At 35.1% G+C, this 21,465-nt stretch overlaps 1 protein-coding gene across 3 annotated transcripts in view; it reads left to right on the top strand.

Annotated features, from left to right (window-relative positions):
* Positions 1 to 20,194, top strand: part of LOC103706092 (squamous cell carcinoma antigen recognized by T-cells 3) — a 32,354-nt gene extending 12,160 nt beyond the window's left edge. For all 3 annotated transcript variants that reach the window (XM_008790091.4, XM_008790093.3, XM_008790092.3), the window contains exons 9-17: positions 2,530 to 2,637; positions 2,732 to 2,874; positions 3,005 to 3,128; positions 3,600 to 3,674; positions 10,219 to 10,611; positions 10,687 to 10,779; positions 14,060 to 14,219; positions 18,807 to 19,056; positions 19,911 to 20,194. In XM_008790091.4, the coding sequence (XP_008788313.2) occupies positions 2,530 to 2,637; positions 2,732 to 2,874; positions 3,005 to 3,128; positions 3,600 to 3,674; positions 10,219 to 10,611; positions 10,687 to 10,779; positions 14,060 to 14,219; positions 18,807 to 19,036 (1,326 nt within the window). In that variant the 3' untranslated portion in view covers positions 19,037 to 19,056; positions 19,911 to 20,194. The remainder of the gene's footprint in view (positions 1 to 2,529; positions 2,638 to 2,731; positions 2,875 to 3,004; positions 3,129 to 3,599; positions 3,675 to 10,218; positions 10,612 to 10,686; positions 10,780 to 14,059; positions 14,220 to 18,806; positions 19,057 to 19,910) is intronic.
* Positions 20,195 to 21,465: the final 1,271 nt, after the last annotated feature.

The raw sequence follows: 21,465 nt of genomic DNA, 5'->3' as shown, positions 1-21,465 counted from the left end.
CAGTGATGCCTTGCTTCAAATTGGATCAAACTTAGACACTTTATTTCCTAAATGTGAAGTTTGATAATCTTCAAATTAATACACTTCATTTCCTAAATGTAAAGTTTGATAATCTACTAGGAAGATGCAATTGTCAATTGCTTATCGTCTGGGCCTTGGATCACAAAACCAATCAATATGAAGTTGATGGATATAGGAATGATTTTTCCCCCTTGCATGAAGATGAGATGCTTGTGGACCATGTAAACATAGTCAGATCTGGTTGTTTTAGATGCCACCATTCATGTTGCTGTCATGTGTATCTTTTTTGAGATCGTCCTCATTATTAACTTTTTGTTAGAGAACACGGCTGCTGAGTGGCTTGGAAGCTTGAGTGTGCGTTGATTTATCTGAAAGATCATGTCAGCTGTTTGAATAAATTCAGTTGAAACAAGTATTTAAGTACAGGAATCTTTTTTTATTAAATATGGTAGGAAGATGTGGCCAGACAATGGTTTAATTCAGCTGCATCTTTATGGTACTGTTGATGTCAAGTGAAAATGGAGGATAAAGAGAGACACTAGTAAATATCAAAACTCGGAAGCATTGTGAATGATCAGTCTTGCTTTGCTGATAACCATTTGCAATAAATAATTGAATGAATTTCTCTTAAACATGCTCTGCTTTTCTGTTTCACCTATGCAAGGCATGTTTCAACTATCAAAGAAGTGTGGCAGAGTCATTTTGGGGTGCTTGAGTGGTCGTCTCAGGATAACTTCATAATATGCCAGACAAAGCTTATTAATTATTCTTCTGTGATAGAGTTCAGTTCTCACACCCAGGGCTGTGATAATACTAACTTCGAGCCATCACATTATCTGGGGCTGAAATTCTAATCAGTGTCTTGTGCCTTGGTCATTTTGCAACAAGATGTGAATTATGTTGACTGATAGAGGTGCTTTGGTAGTTGTTGACTGATAGATGTGATAATACTAACTTTGACATCTGTTTGGTAACCAAACTGACAACGTGCTTGTAGTGTAAGAAATGATAATAAAAGATATTGCATAGTAATTTCAGTTTTTTAACTCTTTGTACTATCTTATTATAAAATAATATTAATTTATAAATTTTTTATTTTAAATAGTATAATATTAGAATAATATAAAATTGTAATATAATAATGTAACATTTTGAGAGCATAATATTGTTGTACTATTATACTATGATGGTTATGATATAAAAACAATAATAACATAGTATTGTCATCTTAGTATAATAATATAATATAATATATTATATTATATTGTCATAATATTAGCATAATATATTAATAATATATTGTAATATAACAATCTACATTCCAATATAGTAATATAATAATATAATATCATAGAATTATTGTTATTACATATTAACATATTGTTATAGTAATATGTGATAATTATTATTTCTGTATATTAATATATTATTACATAAATATAGTATTAGTTAAATATATGAATGTGATATTATTTATTCCAGTATAATATTATACTATTATTATATTATAATTTTATTTTCATATTTAATATAACATAGTATAAAGTATTGTTAATGTATAATTTATATATTTTATTTTAATCAAAATATTGTATAAACAATGTAATTATTTTTTAAATAATGTAATAACTACAAAGTTTAGGGGTATTTTTTTTATACAAATAGCTTTGCAACAAGCTTTAGAAAGCGCTTTTGAGGAGATACTCCAAATTGGAGCTTTTGCCAAGTAGAGGTTTTTAAGCATCTAGGAGGACCAGAAAGCTGTTTCAGGTTTTTTTATCAAACATCCATACATCACCCATAAGTGCCTTTTGGGCTTCAAGCACTTTTGGTTGCTCCAAAAGCATTCCCAAATAGGGCCTTAGGCTTTGAGAAGACTAAAATTGATGGAAGTCAAGAAGTGGTTGTATAATAAGGTCTATACAACTATTTCATTTGAGCATGAAGCTGAACCAAGATTAGTGCTAATTTGAGATGAAGTGGAGAATTTCAGAATTTGGGTTGACATAAAATTAACTAATGGGATTTTACTTGGGTAGGCAAGGTTGAACAACTGTGACTGATAGAAGAACTAAGCATCAAGAAAGTAATATGTTAGAAGATGAACATCCACTTTTTCAGAAGCAAGAATCACTACTTGAGGTCCCTAAATAACTAACAATAAGAAAGATGCTGCATCTTGTTTTGGGATGAAATTTGCAAATTATACCTCTAGAAATGTGAGCATAATCAAACATCCAAAACTACACGAATGAATACGTGGTTACATGTTTATGAATAGTGCTTGAGAAGTGAAAAATATGGCTAATGATGAGGTATACGAACAAGAATATGGCAATCCTTTATCAAAAGAAATAGAGAATTTTTAGCGAAGCATCATATTGAGTCATTTTTCCTTCAATAAAGTGATTTGTTTGCATTTGAAAAACTTATATTCATTTTATTTTGTTGTGCTTATTTGATAAATATTGAAAGTTCTTGAACATGCATTTTGTTTGGTGATTGTAGTATTTGGATCTGTTTCTCACACGAGTTGATGGCTTAAGAAGGAGGATGTCTATAGTTGGTGCAAAAGAGGATGGGCTAGACTATGCTCTAATAAGGGAAACATTTCAGGTCTTCTTTTCTATTAGTTAATGCATAATTTCTCCACAATATTTGTATCAAATATCAGTTGCTTGATATGCACCATGATTTGTCATAATTGCAGCGTGCTGTTGAGTACTTGTCTCCACAACTTGTAAGCTGTGATGATTTACTGCATCTGCACAAATACTGGGCTCGTTTAGAGGCTAATCTTGGAAAAGACATGGTTGCAGCTCGTGGGGTGTGGGAAAGCTTGTTAAAGAAAAGGTTTGATTCTACCTTGTTCGGTGAACTTCTTTCCCACTATTTTCCTGCTTTTCATCTTGCAAAATTAGAACTATTGCATATTGTTCACTCTCTTGATCTTTCCTATTTGACTAATGTGATTCCTTCTTAGTGGATCGCTGTTGGAAGTTTGGCAATCCTACATAGCGATGGAAATTGAAATGGGTCACATAAATGAAGCAAGATTCATTTATAAGAGATGCTATAGTAAGAGATTTCCTGGAACAGGTTCAGAGGTAAACTTTTTGCTTTTATGCTCTAGCAAAAACCTATTATGTGCATTTTCTTTTTCTGCATTTTCTTTTGCAGTTTGAATGCTACTAATTTGTTGTATCCAAGGTATGCGGTACCGACTGTACCGAAGCAAACCGAGCCGAACCGGTACTGTACCGATGGGGCTAAAAGCCAACAAAAAATTTGGAGCCGGTACGGACTTCGGTCCGGTACCGGATCGGTACGCATCGGTACCGGTCGGTACAGGCCGGTACGGGTCGGTACAGTTCGGTACCGAAATATGCAGCTGTACCGTACTGGTAGGATCCGGTACCGGTATGTATCGGCCGGTACCGATCCGTACCGACCGGTATGGCAGACCATGGTTGTATCTATAATGGAGCATCTGATTCATGTTGCTTGACCTTACATTTTCCTGTCAGTTTATTTTGTTTTTTTGGAATATTAATTTCCTGAAGCTCTGAATAATTCAGGATATATGCCGTTCTTGGCTACAATTTGAAAGGGAGTATGGCACTTTAGATGATCTTGATCTTGCAGTTAAAAAGGTATACCTTTTTCTAGAAATTTGCGTAATTTATATTGATTTATGGCAAGTTATCTTGAAGATGTGTGATCTCTGTAGTTAAGAGTCTAGCTACTTTTGTTAAATAATCCATTTATTCTTCTGTTAAGTACTTTCCATTAAACATGAATCATATTGTTTGATTGTTTAAAAGGGCTTTTGGTGGTGCGATTTAGTTGTTTCATTAGGATAGTTGTAGTTGAAGCCTTTTTTTTTTGGTGACATTATGGCGAATGGTTCTTCTCTAAATAAGCAAATTTATTTCTTCATTTGCAGATGACATTCATGTCAGATTACTCATATTGTTTAAAGAAAAATGGACAGGACTATCTCCAAAATTTTGTGGCTTTGACCAAATAGATTGCAAACAACCTAAGGGCAGTCTGTTGGTGTAATAGTTGTAATAGTAAAGAAGTCAGTGCTTCCTTTCCCAACATAAAGACACGAGGAATGCAGGGAGCAGTAGAAAACTTTTGGAGTTTGAACGAAGAATCTTTTATGTTTTATAGTTATATACACATGCACGGACAGACACTAGCATTGTGAATATGCTATGAACTGGAGCCCTGTAATGGAAGGAGAGGAGGGATGTGGCTTTTGGAGACTAAAGAAGATAGGTATTCATGGCTTTTGACGGACTTCTATCAAATGATAAATGCTTTGAGAAAAGGGGATAAAATTTTGGTACTGGGACTCTTGCTTCAAATGGGAAATAAATAAAAATAGAGTCGAACTCTAGGGTGGAGTCGAAACCCCAGAGTTCGCATTATAATAGCCAAGATATATTTTTTTGTTGAACAAAATTTTTTGTCTTTTTCATCCATTTTTTCTTTGATTTTAAAATATTTTATTTGTTTTCATGTTGTAACTTAAACTAGTTCCATTGTAAATAATGAGTTGGTCAAAATCAATTTTCATCTTGACTTTATGAATTTAATTCTATTTTGCTTATTGAAACCAAAGCAACATTTGTTTACTACATGTAGGGTTGGAAATGGGTCGAGCTGGCCCGAGGTACGTTGAGCCAAATAGGCTTTAGGTTGAATTCTGAGACTGAATTGAGAGTATTTGAGCTTGGGTTATAGAGCCTAAGTAAAAGCAGGCATGGCCTGAAGCTTGACTCAAGGCCCAACTTCGGCCCTAACCTGCCCCCAAACTTATTAATCCACCATCCCTAACAAGCCCCAAATCGTCGCCCCTCTCTCTCCCCCCATCCATCTCGATCTCTCTACTATTCTCTCTCCCCTCTCCCCCCTCAAGCACCAATTTCTAGTCCATGATCTCTCTCTTTATGTCCTCTCTTGACTCTTTTGATCTCTCTTCTTCCCCACCCGCTTTCTCAATCTCTTCTCTCGCTCTTAGATTTCTTCTCTTTCCTGATCGGTCCATCTCTCCTCTCCTCTCTCCTTCTTTCTCTCAAGGTCGCTGTCTTGGTACCGGACCGTACCAGTATCACACTAGTACAGTATAGGTACGATATAGTACGAGATTTTTTTGGCGTACCGAGTGTCGGTACCGAACCGGTACGGCATGGTATGCTCCATCCGGTTCGGGCTGGTATGGCATATCATGCTCTCTCTCCCTCCACTGCCCTCTCTCTCTCCCCTTTGTTTTGCGCAAGCTAGAGGGAAGGAGATCGGAAGATGCAATGGTAGCGATGGCTTGGCCTTTTTATTTTGTTGTTGCATAAGAGGAGATTGCAGTTTGGGATTTGGTTCGGCTTAGCCTTTCAGTCCAGTCAAGCTCAATCCAGTCTGGCCCATTTGGGCTTCGGAGCAGGTAGGTTTGAGTTTAGGCTGAAGCTTGAAAAAAGTTTTTCTGGGTCCATGCCTGGTCCAAAGCCTGATTTTTATTTATCAATTTGGACCTGAGCAACGAGAAAACCCGAGCAAGCTCGACCTAATTTTCAATTGTATTTACAAGATCAGGACATTTTGTCAGTTCTGCATATTTATGAAAGTTGAATTCACGATTTTAAATAACTAGGTGTTTGGATGTGCACTGAAATATATAAAACCTTGCAATTATGGATTTGAAATATCTTGTATCATTAAAATTTTCCAAGTTTTCCTTTTTGAATTTCTTTGTTTAACTACTAATCATGCCCTTAAAAATATGAATGCTGAAACTTAAAATGTTGAATCAAGCCAAAGGGTAAACTTATGATTTTGAAAATAAAGAACTCCAAGTGAAGCTCAAATACTTTCTAAGGGCTGCCCTCGTAACTGGTTTGCGCTAAATTTCAATGCTTAACTTTGATGATTCTCTCTTTTATGGGTTTGCTCAACAAATAATCTTTCAGGTTTAAGCCCTAATGGCATGGATTTGCATACTTACATTCCGAATTACCACTCTTTACTTTTTGTGATATATCTCTGAACGTGTGTTTCTTAGTGCCAATGTTTTATGTGACAATATGTCATATAATACACTTTTTTCTTTGCTAAAAGGTATGAGATGCTTAATATTAGTGCATCAGTGCTTAATATTCTAAAGAATGATTAATGCCTCAATGTTATTTGTTTCCTGCATATGTATGAAATCTCTCTCCATGCTAATTTTGGGCCACTTCACTAACATCTGTTGATCCTAAAATGTCTATAAGCACATTTCCACTTCATCATACTGCTTTCCCAACAGAGCTTTTTTTGAAGCAATCTATTTAAAGTACTTTGAAAAGCAGCATTTCTTCACTTGTTTGGTGTTTTGTTACACAAAATGGAACCTTTTTTTTTCCTAATATGTTTGGTTTCAGCAGAGATGAGTTTAGACTTAGCTTCAAGAGATTTCAATTTAAATTAATAGCCTGAAGATGACCCACAAAATCATGTGTTCATATGTGTTGGGTCAATGATGAGTCAACTAAATTTAAATTTACATATATCATGTGCAACTCTAATGTATACACTGTGAGGTGAGCGAACATATTTTTTTTAAGGAAATAAAGTCGTTATTTTACATAAATATAAGCAAAATGATAGTTTTTGTAGCTTGCACAAGTTCAGCTTTTTAAGTTAACCTTTTGCAAGAAGCACTTCGTATTGACTGTTAGCAGACACTTCTTTCCCAGAAATGCTTTCTTATTTCAAAATGTTATTGAAGTTCTTTTGTTATGCAGCACTAAAAAATGCCTTTCCATAGTAACTTATTATGAAATTGTTACAAGTTGGCGACGGTATCCTTTACGATAGACAGATCACAATTCAACTCAATCATGTTATAAATAGGTGCATGGATGAGATGAGGTGTCCTTGAAAGTGATGGACCTGGAATGTCCTTAAAAAAATTGAGTGCTAGCTCATAATGGACATCACAAAGCATATTCCACATCGCTGGGATGTTGGCGAGAAACAAAGGTAGCCCCTTAAGGATATTTAACTATAATTTGTGGGTACTTTATTATGAAAATTTATTGGTTTGTACCATGTAATTAAAAGTTAAAATGGACTCATACAAGAGTTCAAATTCAAAGGAGCAAAGTCACTTTTTTTTTTTTTCAAATTAAAAAAACTATGATCCACTTTGTGGATCTTGTGATCCACATCAATATAGCCCTAAAGAATGTGGACCTGATGCTTGGATTGCGCTCAGGTGGGTCATATATGTAATCACTTCGATCTTATGAGAAAAAACAAGCGAAAATAAAAGGGAATATCTAAAAAAGAGGGAATTTTGTTGATTAAACATGGTAGGTAAAGATACAAACTCATTAATTGGGGACTCACCCTATTTGAATACCAGCTCTCGCAAAGAAAGGATTCACTCCAGTACTCCACTCTTATACATGCTCCATAGCTCTTCCAAACAATAAAACTATGGTTCTACCTCCTTTCATCATATAATGATGTCTATGGACATATTTGGATTATAAATATTTCCCTGATAACTTGTTATCTTGGAACCAAAAAATTGTCTTATAAATCCAATATTAACCACTTCAATGTACCCAGGCATTTTAAGAAATACATTCAAGCTACTACTACTTAGAATAACCATAATGCAAAACCATGATGTTGTCATAGCTCATAGGAATCATGTTAAGCCATTTGTATGACTCACAGTTCATTTTCCGATTTCAACAATAAGATCCAACTTGATCACGTTTTTTACATATTAAACTACATGGAAGTCCATTTTCTATAATCTGACTATTGGAGTTATTTATTCTTGAACCCGAAAAAGTGTTGAGATTTGAGAATATAAGAACAAGTCCATTAGGGTTTATAACTTCTAAAAGGTTAAAGATAAAAAAAAAGAAATATTGGAGCTCACAAGGTAAAAGCTTGAGGAAATTCTTTATTTTTCATGACCATTCGTTAATTCTGATTATTTTCCTAAAATTTCTACCTAGCAGAGTATATAAATATGTTTGATGATTGGAAATAACATTGATTTACTAGACATGCTATATATGGGCTTACGATGGTAGATTCTAGACTTCATATATGTATGGCTTTTGTCTACTTCACATTTGACTCTCCCAAATGCTTTTATGTTTTTAAATTTTTGAAAGAAACAAGAAAGAATTCTGCCTCCAATTCTATCCATGATATGATCTGATGCTACCCTCTTAATGATCCATGACTTGATCCTGATTCTAACAACATTGCAAGTGGTTGGGGAAAAGTGATATTGTATCTGAGGTAGTGAATGGTTGCAAAATTTTTGATGCAGAATAGATTAGATTGTGATTAGATAATGCCACTAAGTTGGTGTTAGAAGAGATAACTATTGTTTGTATGTGAATAGAATTGCACAATAGAACTAATGAGTAAATATATTATGGTATAGACATGCTGATGCTACAGACTATCGAGAGAGAAGATAAGTATAGGTTGTAGCTTGAGTAAATGTGTCGAAATGTGATGAAGCTTTTAAAAGAATGCTTGAAGGATAATAATTTCATGAACATGCTAGAAGTTCACTATAGTACTTTTGTTTGATATATGATTAAGCAACAATTATCATCTATTTTGGTAGAACAATGAGCATATGATGACTTCTGTGAGTGGATTAGGCATGCCAAAATTAGTTATGCAGAACTTGAAAGGTGGCAATGGGCTAGGTAGGACTCTAATTGGTTCAAAAAACTATCAACCAAAACATGACCTTATTCTGATCAAGTTGTAGTAAGCAGATCTGTACCTGAAGAATTGATTCTAAATGGACTTAAAACCAATCTGCCAACACAAATAGAAAGAATAAGGAAAGAAACATCCCTGTCAACTCCATTTCCTTTAAACCCTTGAATGATTTTGCTTTTATTTCAAATTAGTGGTTTTCCCATGCCCTTGTGCAGCCAAAGAGCCAGTACATTTTTCACATAATGAGCTCCCAGCTGCATCCCACTTCATATCCATGCCATCTGAATCAAAAGATGCAAGGTTTTGCAAGTGCTAGGTTTGCTGATTTTAGCCTTGGCAGTAGCGGCTGTGAAGAGATGCAAGTACAGCTATAGGTGCATATAGTAGTGGCAAATTTTGTGCTTCATCAGAGTTAGGTTGTTCCCCCCTTAAAAATAAGTCTGACTTCTGATATTAGATATATTTCTAAAACATTGCAATACTCAACATCAGTTTCTAATCTGTATGGTTTTTTTTGTTTAGCCAAAAATTAGTTTCTATCAATTTGGGTGAGCATGTAAGTATCACAGTTTTGTTTTTTGGTTGTTATGCATGCATACCCTTCAAAAAGTGCTTGTTTACCTATTTAACTTTCAAAAGGTTAAACTTATATATATATTTGCTTGAAACATGCATATATGCTCGTCTATGATCTGAGACTTACATATATACCTCTTTACAATCGGAAATATTGCATACACATACTATATTACCATTTTATTCCTTGAAGGATCTTTACAGGTACTCTTCAAAATGTGTTAGATTACTTAATTTACGAATGAACATGTAAAAAAGTAATAAAAATTTCTGCACATGGTTGCATACATTTGCCGTAACTTGGAAAACATTTTATGTAATTGTGGGTAAATAGTCAACTTCAGAAGCTTATTTAATTTTTAGTTTAGCTGAACTAGGGTAAAATGACAGAAATAAGGGATTTTGAGGGAGGTGTGTGTTCTTGTTTTGAATTTTTACTGATATAAGCCTCAAAAAAATCTTTTTATGAGGGTGACTTCTAGCCCACCTCTTATATGTAATTGCAGAGAGACCAATCCCCACCCTCCTGCGTGTGCATGCATAAAACAAAAAAAACAAAAAAGAAAAAACCAAAACCCTGCTCTCTCATTGCTTCTCTAAACTTAATGGAGGCAACCGGAACAATTAACTTAATATAACGCTAGTAGCCACAACAATAGATTAACTACATTTAAAATTAATAGAAAGTACACGACATATTAAGTTGGGAGAGAATAGACCTATCATACATTGTGCATGTAAAGTTACAGTAAGCATACCTTGCCATTGTTATGATGGCATGGATTCTGTCAATATTTTTTGTTATTTCTCCATTGTGAAAGTTTTATCTGTTATATTTGTCTTGGGTTTTTTCATTTGTTATCATAGGTGACACCGCGCCTTCAGGAGCTCAAGATATTCAAGGCTCAACAAGAATCCAAAATGGACATGATGCTGTCCTCTAAAAAAGATGGTTCTGTTTCAACAAACACCCCGCAAAAGAGGAAAATGGCTAAAACGTCTAGTGATAAGCAGCCTCCTGCAAAGAGAAAGAAAGATACTGCACCTAAATGTATGGAAGCATCCGATGTAGATCAAAATAAAGCAACTGGGAATGCCAATGATACCACACTTGATAAAGGTGAAGTAGCAACTTCACTGAGGACTGCTGACTCTACTGCCACCAATGAGCAAGCCGTAGGAAATTCCAAATCCATGGAATCCAAGCCCAAGTTTTACAATGATCAGTGCACAGCATTTATTTCAAACATCAGCCTTGAGGCAAGTTATTCTTTTATTGTTGACTCTTCCTATTTTAAAATAACATATAACATCTGAGGCAACTTTTTTGTGTAGGCAAATGAGAAGCATCTGCAGAGATTCTTCAGCGACTGTGGTGGAGTGACTGCTATAAGATTGTTAAGGGACAAATTCACTGGCAAATCAAGGGTCTCTCTCTCTTTCTCTCTCTCTCTCTCTCTCTTCAAAAAAAATCCACATACACATTATTGCAAATGCTTATACTGATTCATGGAGCACTAGCATTCCTCAAAATTATTATATTCCTTATAAGATGCCTTCATTTAACCGACAAACATATGTTGTATGTATGGGGATCTGATAATTTAACATTTGTGTCATATGATGAAAAAATAAATGTCTCTTCTGATACACTGTCCAAATACCCCCAACTATACTGTAGGGGTGTATGCTTATGCTAGTTTGGCTTTTACTATATCATGCACAATTATATGAACGGAAAAAGTAAGTGTCTAAACACATCAAGAAGCTGCTGTGGAACATGATATAACATTATATAAGTATAGACAGATATGATGCACATGCATATATACATCAATACATACACAAGCATATGAATGTGTCTGATTAGAGCTATTGTCTGGGGGCTAGCACTAATGGTCAACCCAGGGTCGGTAGAACCATCCTGAACTAGGCGGTTCCGGCGGTTCCGAGCCGTACCATAGGGTCACCAGTACGGTTCCAGCAAAGAAAACGAAAACCGTTGCTAGAGGCAGAGAAGGATAAGGAAAAAGAGGAAAAGAGAGAGCAAATGGGGGAGGGAGGGAGAGGGAGAGGGAGGAAGGCCGGTGGAGGAATGTGGATGTTGGCGGAAGGCCGGCGGAGGTTGTCGGAGGCCGACGTATGGGTGGGAGGCGAGGTCGCGACCGGACTCTTGTTTCGTTTGAAACAGAGAAACATGCCGCGATCTTGCCTCCCGCTCAGGCGTTGGCCTCCGCCACCATCCATCGGCGTCCTCTCTTCCTTACTCTCTCCTCCTTCTCTCTTTTTCTCTCTCCTACGATTTGCATCGCCCTCTTTGTCAGTACAGGCCCAGCCCGGCACGGTGCGGGTTCGTACCAATTCATGCCGCTGGAAAATAAGTACGGTGTCCGGTATCGGTTCTGCCGACCTTGGATCAACCTATGGATGTGATCTATTAACTCTAAATTGTTTATTGCAAAAAATCATGTGATATAGAGATTCCTAGCCTATGCATCCAATGGTCAAAAGCATTCATTGTTTCATGTCATTTAAACTATTCATTTTTGACCACTTGATGCACAAGCTAGAGTCCCTACATCAGATAATGTAAATAATTTAAAGGTAGTGGATCGTATCCAAGGTCTTGGATCATCGGTGCTGGCCCTGTTGTCCTGTCAGGACCAACCTCACAATTGTTATTTTGTGGGAAGGCACACCATAGCACTACTCTACATACATACATATGTACGTACGTACATGCACATATATGTGCGTATGTATCCTTATGCATGTGCCAAGATGGATACCTATGACAACTTTTTGTCTCTCTCTCTCTACACATACATGCCAAGATGGATACCTATGACAAATTTTATATCTCTACACATGTCATGGTTCCAAAATATTGTATCTTTTGTTCTGAGCCTAGCTTCCAATATCAATTGTTACCATTTGAAACATTTAAAACATTTTATGTGATTATGATAAAGAAATGAAACAATTAACTGAAAGATATTTTGATCTGGGCCTAGCAATATTTTGATCTTCGAATATGCTCAAAAAATTGCCCATTCTAGATGCAGCCGTCAAGCCTCTCATACATACACGTCATGTTTCCAAAATATTGTATCTTTTGTTTTGGGCCTAGCCTCCAATATCAATTGTTACCATTTGAAACATTTAAGACATTTTATATGATTATGATAAAGAAAAGAAACAATTCACTGAAAGATGCAGTATTTTAATCTTTGAATGTGCTCAAACATTTGTCCATCTCCATTCTAGATGCAGCTGTCAAGCCTCTATATACCTACACACACACATATGTATAAATATATGTAACGCATGTCTGTGCCAAGATGGATATATATGACAAATTTTTATATCTTTGTATACACATCATGGTTCCAAAATATTATATTTTTTTTCTGGGCCTAGGCTCCAATATCAATTGTTACCGTTTGAAACTTTTAAAACATTTTATATGATTATGATAAAGAAAAGAAACAATTATCTGAAAGATGCAATATTTTAATCTTTGAATATGCTCCAAAATTTGCCAATACCTGATGCAGCTGTCAAGCCTCTCATACATTAATATAAGCTCCTTATTTATTGGATTCCTAATTTTCATTGTCTAAAAATATATTTAAAGACAACTAGTTGTAACTGATTAGAACATTTTAGTAAGTTTCATACAAAACTGATATAAATTTCTCAATTGCTTGAAACCCCGAGAAAGCATAGGGTGGCTACCTTTTGGTTTAAGAGAAATTTCAGAACTTGCATGTGCATATTCTTTGATACAGGGACATTAAAAAGCAGTTCACGAGATTTTCTTTGTAATTTTGATGCTGTTCGTGTGCGTAATATGTTGGTCATTAAGCATATCGGTTAAATTTTGCAATAGCATGTCACAATTCTCATTTGCATCCAAATTAGGTCAAAGTTTTGAATCCAAACCTATCTGACATCCAATTCGATCAGGTCCTACCAGGTTTAAGATTTATATGGTTTTTTAGGATGGTTGCTAGGTTGTATCCTTAACATATTATGTAAGTGATCAATATTTATAACATGTAGACATTACCAAAGAGATGATTCCACATAAATTAGATGACATCCGCATGCATATTATCATAAACAACAGTAACTGTTGATTTATCTACATTGAAATTAATACTACAGAATATTGGTATCTTGAATTTGAGAAGGTCTGGGATTGGTGGGGGAAAGTTTACTTTGTAAATTTTGGATTGGTTTGAGGTTGGATCAGATTTCACATGATGGACATCTGATCGGTGTCTAAATTAGGTCAAGATTTTCAGTTCTAGTCTGAACTATAGGACTTCAGATAGTGGGTCATTTTCAGGTCAGTTGTGAAGACAGTTCAATCTGATCCACTTGAGCCGTCATGAATGTACATGTGCCTTGCAACTGGCAAGTTTTCATGCGTATGCACGTATACCCTCACCTACATGCTATGTTTCTCTTGTAAGTGGGGGAGGAAGCCTTGGTGCTCCCTCTTCAGGGCACACATGTATAGCCAGTGAAAAATATATTTTCAGTTTTATTTTTGTTTTATATTGGTTATGTTGTTTGAAACTGAAGGAATATACATAATTAATGTTTAATTTCTTTTTTTAATGAGAAATATTTATGGTTAATATGCTATTCTTGCACACAAACATTTAAATTCATCTTTTTCCTTCTTGGATTTTTGCAGGGATTGGCATATGTGGACTTTTCAGATGAGGGACATCTTGCAACAGCCATTGCAAAGAACAGGCAGAAGTTGCTAGGCAAGAAATTAAGTATTGCACGCTCAGATCCAAAGCAAAGCCAGAAGAGATCAACTACTGGTGGTAGTTCATCAAAGGGGCGTGGTATGCTAATTAGCTATAATTTTATCAAGTCTTGTTCTTTAGGAATGTATATGTGACAAATAGTAACTCAAGTAGTGAAGTTTAAAATAACAACAAACTACATAAATTGGGCAATCCGTGGAAGTGCCCATGTGGCATAATAACAGATGCTACTAAATTAAGACTTTCATTTGAACTTTTGATGTTTAAGAGGCACAAATGTCCTGCAAGCTAATCAGGCTCTGACATCGGAAAATCTATGTTGGGAGTGTATATGGTCTAGGGAAGCAATGCTGAAACCTATAGGTTGCTGGTAAATTCTTTTTAGACCTAAGTTCTGATTAAAATTGACCCAAATTCTGATTAAAATAGTGGATGCTGAGATGAATCTAAAAATATATTAGACTAGGGCTTAGTTAGGGAAAGAAAGAATTTGGAGGTTATCAGGAATAGATCTAACGGCTTGCTGTTCATCCTGAAAGCAGATTGGACTTTTTCATGTTAAGTGGACCATCGAGAAAAAAATTCTGTAAGGAAGAGGAATCAGTTAAAGAGAATCCATCCTGAAGTTATAGGGTTTAGGGTTTAGAGATGAACTACTTCCAAAATAACACAATTAGGGATTTGAATAGCTGTCATATAATAGATATGTGCAACAAAGATCAAAGCTTGGTGGCTAACTGGTTGAGGATTAATAGAAATAGAATTAAAGATGTGATACTCTACGAGAAAATGAAAGGAAATTTTTTTTCTGATGTACGAAAATAAAGAAAACAAAGAAGAGAACATGAATGATCGCAAGAAAGATTCAAGGGATAGGAAGGAATAGGACTGGGTTTGTTCTGGTGACTTACGAATCACAGACTAGATCTATGCCTCACATGGGGTATCAACTTCATGAGCCATTAATTTTTGCAAAACTCTTTTCATTCAAAAAAAATAATGTTGATAGATCAGTCAAGATGTTATAAATATGAAAATCTAACTCAACTTTATTTCAAAATCCCAAAACTAATCAAAGGCATGGTACCGTTCACAGTTACTGTAGCATTATGATAACTAAAATTAGATCTATTAAAATCCCTAAGTTGCAGGTCCTTGATGATTATGGCATGTTCTTGGGTCTCGATAAGCTTCTAGCAAGGTGATATGTGAGCCTAAAGGCTAAAGTTAAGCCTTGAATATTTTTCTAAAAGACTTAAAAATGCTAGAGAAGATAATTGGAAAACAAGAAACAGAAGATGTGGGTATTAGATGTAGACTACATATGAAATGCCTCACTACAAACCATGCATTCTGCTGACCAAGTATGCATAAATCCTAATGATTAATGCTCAATAGCTTATCTTGGCATACCAACATTTTGATTTAGTTGACTTAATATCATAGGAAGACGTGAAAATCCTCTTTGGCTTGTGGAAATATGTTGTACCTCAATACCCTTTTCATTATAAAGCCTCATTGATGAGTTCAAGGAATTTTTGGAGAGTCCTGTTTCAATTCTTGCGGTGAGGTGACAATAAAACTCTTTTAAGTATAATTCCTTATAAAATTGTTGATTCTTTAGTCTACTTTATTGGCATTAGACACCTTGTATGTAGATATGATATATGTTTTTGATGAAACCCAATCTTAATGACAAAAGGTTTCATCTTTTGAGAGACTTTTTTCCTTGATTTGTTTTGTGGAAGATGAACTACGTGCAAGAAAGGTTCCATGGAAATATAACTTACCATAGAAATTTGTACGATTTAATGTTTTTATGTCCGTGAATTAAGTCATTTCACTTAATAGTTGACAACATGTCATGACATTGATCTTGAATATTTTGCCATAATCTTTGCTAGTGTTCTAGTTGTGTTTGAAGATCATAGTATGCCGTCATTTTGTTTGGAATATCTCAATTGATGATCACTACAAATTAATATTCTATAGTTTATGCTTGTTGTGAAAGATGAGCCTTGGTGCAACAGTAAGGTTGCTCCATGTCATGCATTTGACTCATGGAAACAACCTCTCCGCACGCCGGGGTAAGGCTGCATACTTCTAATCCTCCGTGGACCTTTCACTAGTGGGAGCCCCGAACTAGGCCACCATTTTATACTTGTTGTCAATGTTGTTAAGATTGAGATTGAGTCATCAATCTTAGAGGAGGTTAGATCGGATTGAATCGTGGATTAGATCATGGATCTTAAATTTTTTGATATATAAATAGTCTAGTTTCCATCTTCATAAATCCATTTATAGCATGTCTGATGGAACATGTGTCATGTCTAATTATTTAGCATTTTTCTATATAACCTATCAATTCAAATATACTTTTAGGTAGAATATTTAGAAAATAAAGAATCAGATTTCAACAAATGGTTGTAAAATATGAAAAGTGCCTTTTGATCTTAATTCCATGAATTCCAAATTGTCTTTTAGTTTTGCTTTTTGGAAGTTAGAACTTATAACAAGTTTGCCAATTTTACAGGCTTGAATCTATTAGAGATGAGCAAGTAATTCTAAAGAGATAGCTAATAAATTATGTAAAATGGATTTATGTTTACGTAAATAGCATGATAAGCTTGATAATTATGATCCAAGGGTTTCTATGTTGGTTAATATAAATCTAAATCTTATGATACTAACTGATCCTTGATCCAACGATAGGTGCTAGGAAGCCCTTTGCTCCTTGTCTACTGCCTACAGTCTTCTAAAACATTGAATGACCTGATAAAAATCAAATTCATTCCACATGCTTAGCCCTTTCCAAATATAGATATTGCAATTTTTTTAAATAAAACTGAACATGCTCATGTTTTCCTTTATCTGCTCGAAATTTTACTTGGTTGCAATCAAACTTGTGTCTAAGCGTGCTATATCTTGCTTTATGGAGCTGTAACCCATTATGGCATTAAAATAGAGAGTGAATTTTGTAATTGCTTAAGGGAATGGAGCACTTGAGGGCATTGGATGATCTACTTAATTGTGGAGCTTTTGTTTTAAAATGTAGATATTTGTTTCCTGAGAGCTATGGAAAAGATGGAAAGATTCTGTGCTTACTCAGAAACCTAAAGATAATTTCTTCATATTTTTTTGTTTAAACTAATGCTGCAAAGTGGACCTATTTTAATCAGTTTAGATTGTCCTTAGAATTTTGCATGTACCAGCAATGCTATTCTTCATGACAGATTTAGCTAGATGTAAATGAGTTCAGTAAAATTAGGGAGAGTTTCTAATTGCTAGTTATAGCCTTCAGTTGCTGATTAGGTGTTAGGTTGGAACTCTCCTGGAGGAAATCCCTGTCATCTAGTGCACCTCGCCTATTCTAGGCCTTCAATTGAGGGCATAGGTCTCGCCATTTGAAAAGCATGCCATTGTTATCCTTGAGTTGAAGGAGGGTTCACTATTGTGTTATTGTTTGCAGTTAGTTTCCATGAAAGCTGTATATTGAGATTGGATTTAGCATGAATAAGATTTTGGCCAACTCTAATGGTTGCATGTGAAGTACGATCGGTGTCGGGCAAATACCTGCATTCAGAATTAGTGGAGCCTCTAGGATGATCCATTTTTGCAGTAAAAAGAAATGGTAAATGATCCTACTTTGAGCTGTTGAAGCGATTTAAATTTGCTTCAACAATAAGTGGAGACCAACCAAGGAAACAAAAAATGCCCCTAACATTCCCATACTATTTGCTGCCTTCTTTGTTTATACCAAGGTTTGAAATCTGAATCAACTTGTGACTTAATTGATCCAGGTTATTTTTTTAGGCTAGTCAAAATTTCATTTATTTGCTAGCTTAAGAAACAAAAAAGGAAAAAAGATGTTTTGGCTGGTGTTAGACAACGTTTTATGACTTGAAGGAGTTGGTTTAAGAATATTCTTTCGAGTCAAGTTCTTGTCTAATTAATGATATTTCCAACCTTGTTAAATTTGAGTCAATTTGTGGATGAAGTTGAGATGAGTTTGAATATTCCCAATTATTCATATATAGTTTTCAACTTTTTTAGATGTTATTTGAGCCTGTAGTCTCTTAGGTTTGTAGCAACTTTACATTACTGCATATGGCTAATTAGTAAAATATGAAATCCCTCAACGTTTGCATGATAGAGAACTAAACTGGTCCTTTGATTCATTAGCCTGGCATGCTGCTACATGTTGTGGTCATATTATAACTATGGTTGTCAACTTGTCATTATATATGTGGTATTATATATTTCTTATTGCTCGTGATATCTTAATATGTTCAAAAATATACAAAAAAGAAGTAAATTAAACATTTTGAACTACTCAAACACTTTTAAGGTTATTCATGGTAGGAAGGTTACTATTTCAACCTTGTGATTATTCATTGAAATTTTCCTTGTGCTTTAACAATTTTACTAAGAATTGACATGCAGGTTCAAGGGAAAGTTTCATAAGCTATTTGCAACCTTTTTTCTCCAACGAAAATTGATCGTCTTCTATCGGTTATACTTCTTTTGTTTTATTTTTTTTGCCTAAGGTTCATTCCTGTGTATTATGTATCATTAAATATTTAATTTAAAATAAATGGCCAGTTGACTTTCCAAAGTATGCTTGTTGACTTTACTGGCCTGTTCAACTGCTTATTGGTTCTGCAGGCCAAGAAGCCCAATTTAAAAGTGACCATAGCCGCTTGGTGGAGTCGTCTGAGGGGACAGTTGAGGAGAGGCGTGGAAGTACTGTGAAACTCATGGGAAAGAATACTTTTGCAGCACCCAGAGCTGTTGCAAGACCCCTTGGGTGGAGTAAAAAGGAAGCAAAGATTGATGGAGAAACTGAAATTCCCAAATCAAATGATGAATTCAGAAAGATGTTACTCAAGAAATGAACATTTCATTTCTGCAAATGGTGAGTTTTTCGGCTGCTTGTTGAAATTCGGAGTAGTTATAGAACTTTTGAGAAGCAACTAATTATCTTGGTTTTGGTTGGTTATCGCCTTCTCAAATGTTCTATCATGTCCAAATTTGAGCATGTTTTTTAACATAGTTCCATCTTTGGCATCTTTCTAAGCAATCCTGGAGGAAGTTTAGTTTATGTCTTCATCTTTTAGTTTGAAACTCATTTATTTATAACACTTATATGTCCAAAAGTTAATCAAATTTTGTTTTCCTGGTTGAATTGTCTTTTCATGGCCCAAATATCCATATCTGTATATCTGTAGTATGTGATCTGGAATGACCGGACATTGGGTGACATCTTTAATCATCTTTCATATCTGTATATCTGTAGTAAGTGATTCCTTGAGATCTTAGTTGATCATTTTTAATCAATAAAAAGGTTGCAGGATAAGAAAGGGTGATTATTCTTGGACATTGGGTGCTTTCTATCATATGTAGTATTCTGAAATGATGAAAAATTGGTGCATTAGCAACTTTTCTGGGCTGACTTGAACTTTCCACTTCGAAGTATTTTGTCTGTGATTGTAATATCTAATAATGCCATTTAGAACAGGACACTTATGTGCTGATCATTTATATTCTTTGAACTCATAGTTGAAGCATGCTTCTCTTTCCTGACCATTTGCTAAATTGATATCGATTCTGTGTCTTACATTCTGGATACCGCCAATTGGTAATGATCAAATCACTTACTCTTTTTATAGTGTGTATAAATGAATTTCTATCACATTGTTGGATGTAACATTCTTGTTCAAGGAGGTTCTACATATTGTATTTGTTCTAATTGTTTCCTGTTTTTTCCAGGGTGAGTGCTAGGAATGATGTTATGATTGCGAAAGTTTTGCAACCTTCTTCGTCTCTCTTTCAAGGTCTATATAATGTTGGCATATGCTAGTTTTCCTCGTTTGGGTATATGTTATTAGCAAAGATGAAAATGATACATCAAGAGAAGGGAAAGGAACACAGTATGTAAAAGATCAAGAGAAACCTAGCATTACTTATCTTAATTGCAATCATTAGTTTATATATAATTTAGAACTTTGGAAATGAATGTCTACATTTTTGTCCTAAAGTGCCATTTTGTTTCAGCCATTGCCAACTGATCAGAACCTTGGTCCTCCATATGCTAAATTAGTTTGAATTTTGCATGTGTTATTGCTAATCTTGTTTACTTCTAAACCACATCTCTTACATGCTGGCAAATTCTACTGGTCAACTGGTATAAGGTGACATGATGAACTTTTGTTCTTTTATTTTTGAAAGAATTATTCACTAACTGCCAAAATTGGCCCTCATTGTAATCAAAGCATCAAACTAGTGTCTCAAAGGTAGCTCTTTTTTTTTTCACAAAGTTTTTCTATGAATTTAAGGCTAATATGATGTTTTTCTGATATTTTTTTGATGTTTTTTAATATTTCTATGATCTCGATTTATCCTATATGATGCATTTTATTGCTTTAAAATGATACAAATCATAAAATGAATAATATATAATATTTTTAAATTAAGATACAATTAATTACATATTTTTAAAGTTTATCTAAAATCGGGTTGAGTAGCGTAGCCTCTCGTAAATATCCGGATCATCAGTATAATGAGGAGGTATATCAATCCACTCCTCTAGCCAAGCGGCGTTGTAGTCTTGTATGTTAATAAAGAACGCGCGCCGGATTATAAGTACTTTCTCTGGAGCTTTGGCTCTGAGATGGTGTCCTCTGGCTGATAATATGTTGGTGGAGGGGGCCATTCGAATATTTCGGCAGCAAAATTCGACCCATGAGATGCTTCGGGCTGCATAAGGTAGTAGCTACTGAAAGATGCCTTATATACATTTTATCTATATGCTTATTCATATGGGTCATAGGCTGTCTGTGGGTATAAATAATAAGATTCAATATACGACTCAGAATCTGATATGTTTATAGATTTTATTCCACGTACGAGGTCATTTGCAGTTGCATCGTGTCCTCCTGAAGGACTTTGAGGAGCTCGTCTTTTATATGCAATCGTATTCTTGCGGGCTCTACCATATCGTCCACCATAGTCTTTATTTTGTTGCATGCATAAATTGGGAATCACTGGTGTATCGAAAATCATCCTACACCTTTTTCTTGTCCTTCCTCCGTGGCCAGCAAATTCATGACCATTAAAAATGTTATCGCTGCTGCTCCAAGACTCCTCGATACTCTCCATTGGGGCTGCATGTGCCTTTTATTTTTATTTTTTTGGTCTGGTGGGCAGCCGCCTTCTTATTCTTCTTGCCTCTCTGTCTGGCTGTGGCCTTCCTAATTGAGTCGACTGGGTAGCGTAGTGGCTTCGTTTAATCATCTCTCGATCATATATTTAAGAGGATGTCTCG

The sequence above is a fragment of the Phoenix dactylifera genome, chromosome 1, assembly GCF_009389715.1.
Source record: "Phoenix dactylifera cultivar Barhee BC4 chromosome 1, palm_55x_up_171113_PBpolish2nd_filt_p, whole genome shotgun sequence".
Classification (NCBI taxonomy): Eukaryota; Viridiplantae; Streptophyta; class Magnoliopsida; order Arecales; family Arecaceae; genus Phoenix; species Phoenix dactylifera.
This window is presented reverse-complemented; position numbering and strand designations above follow the sequence as displayed.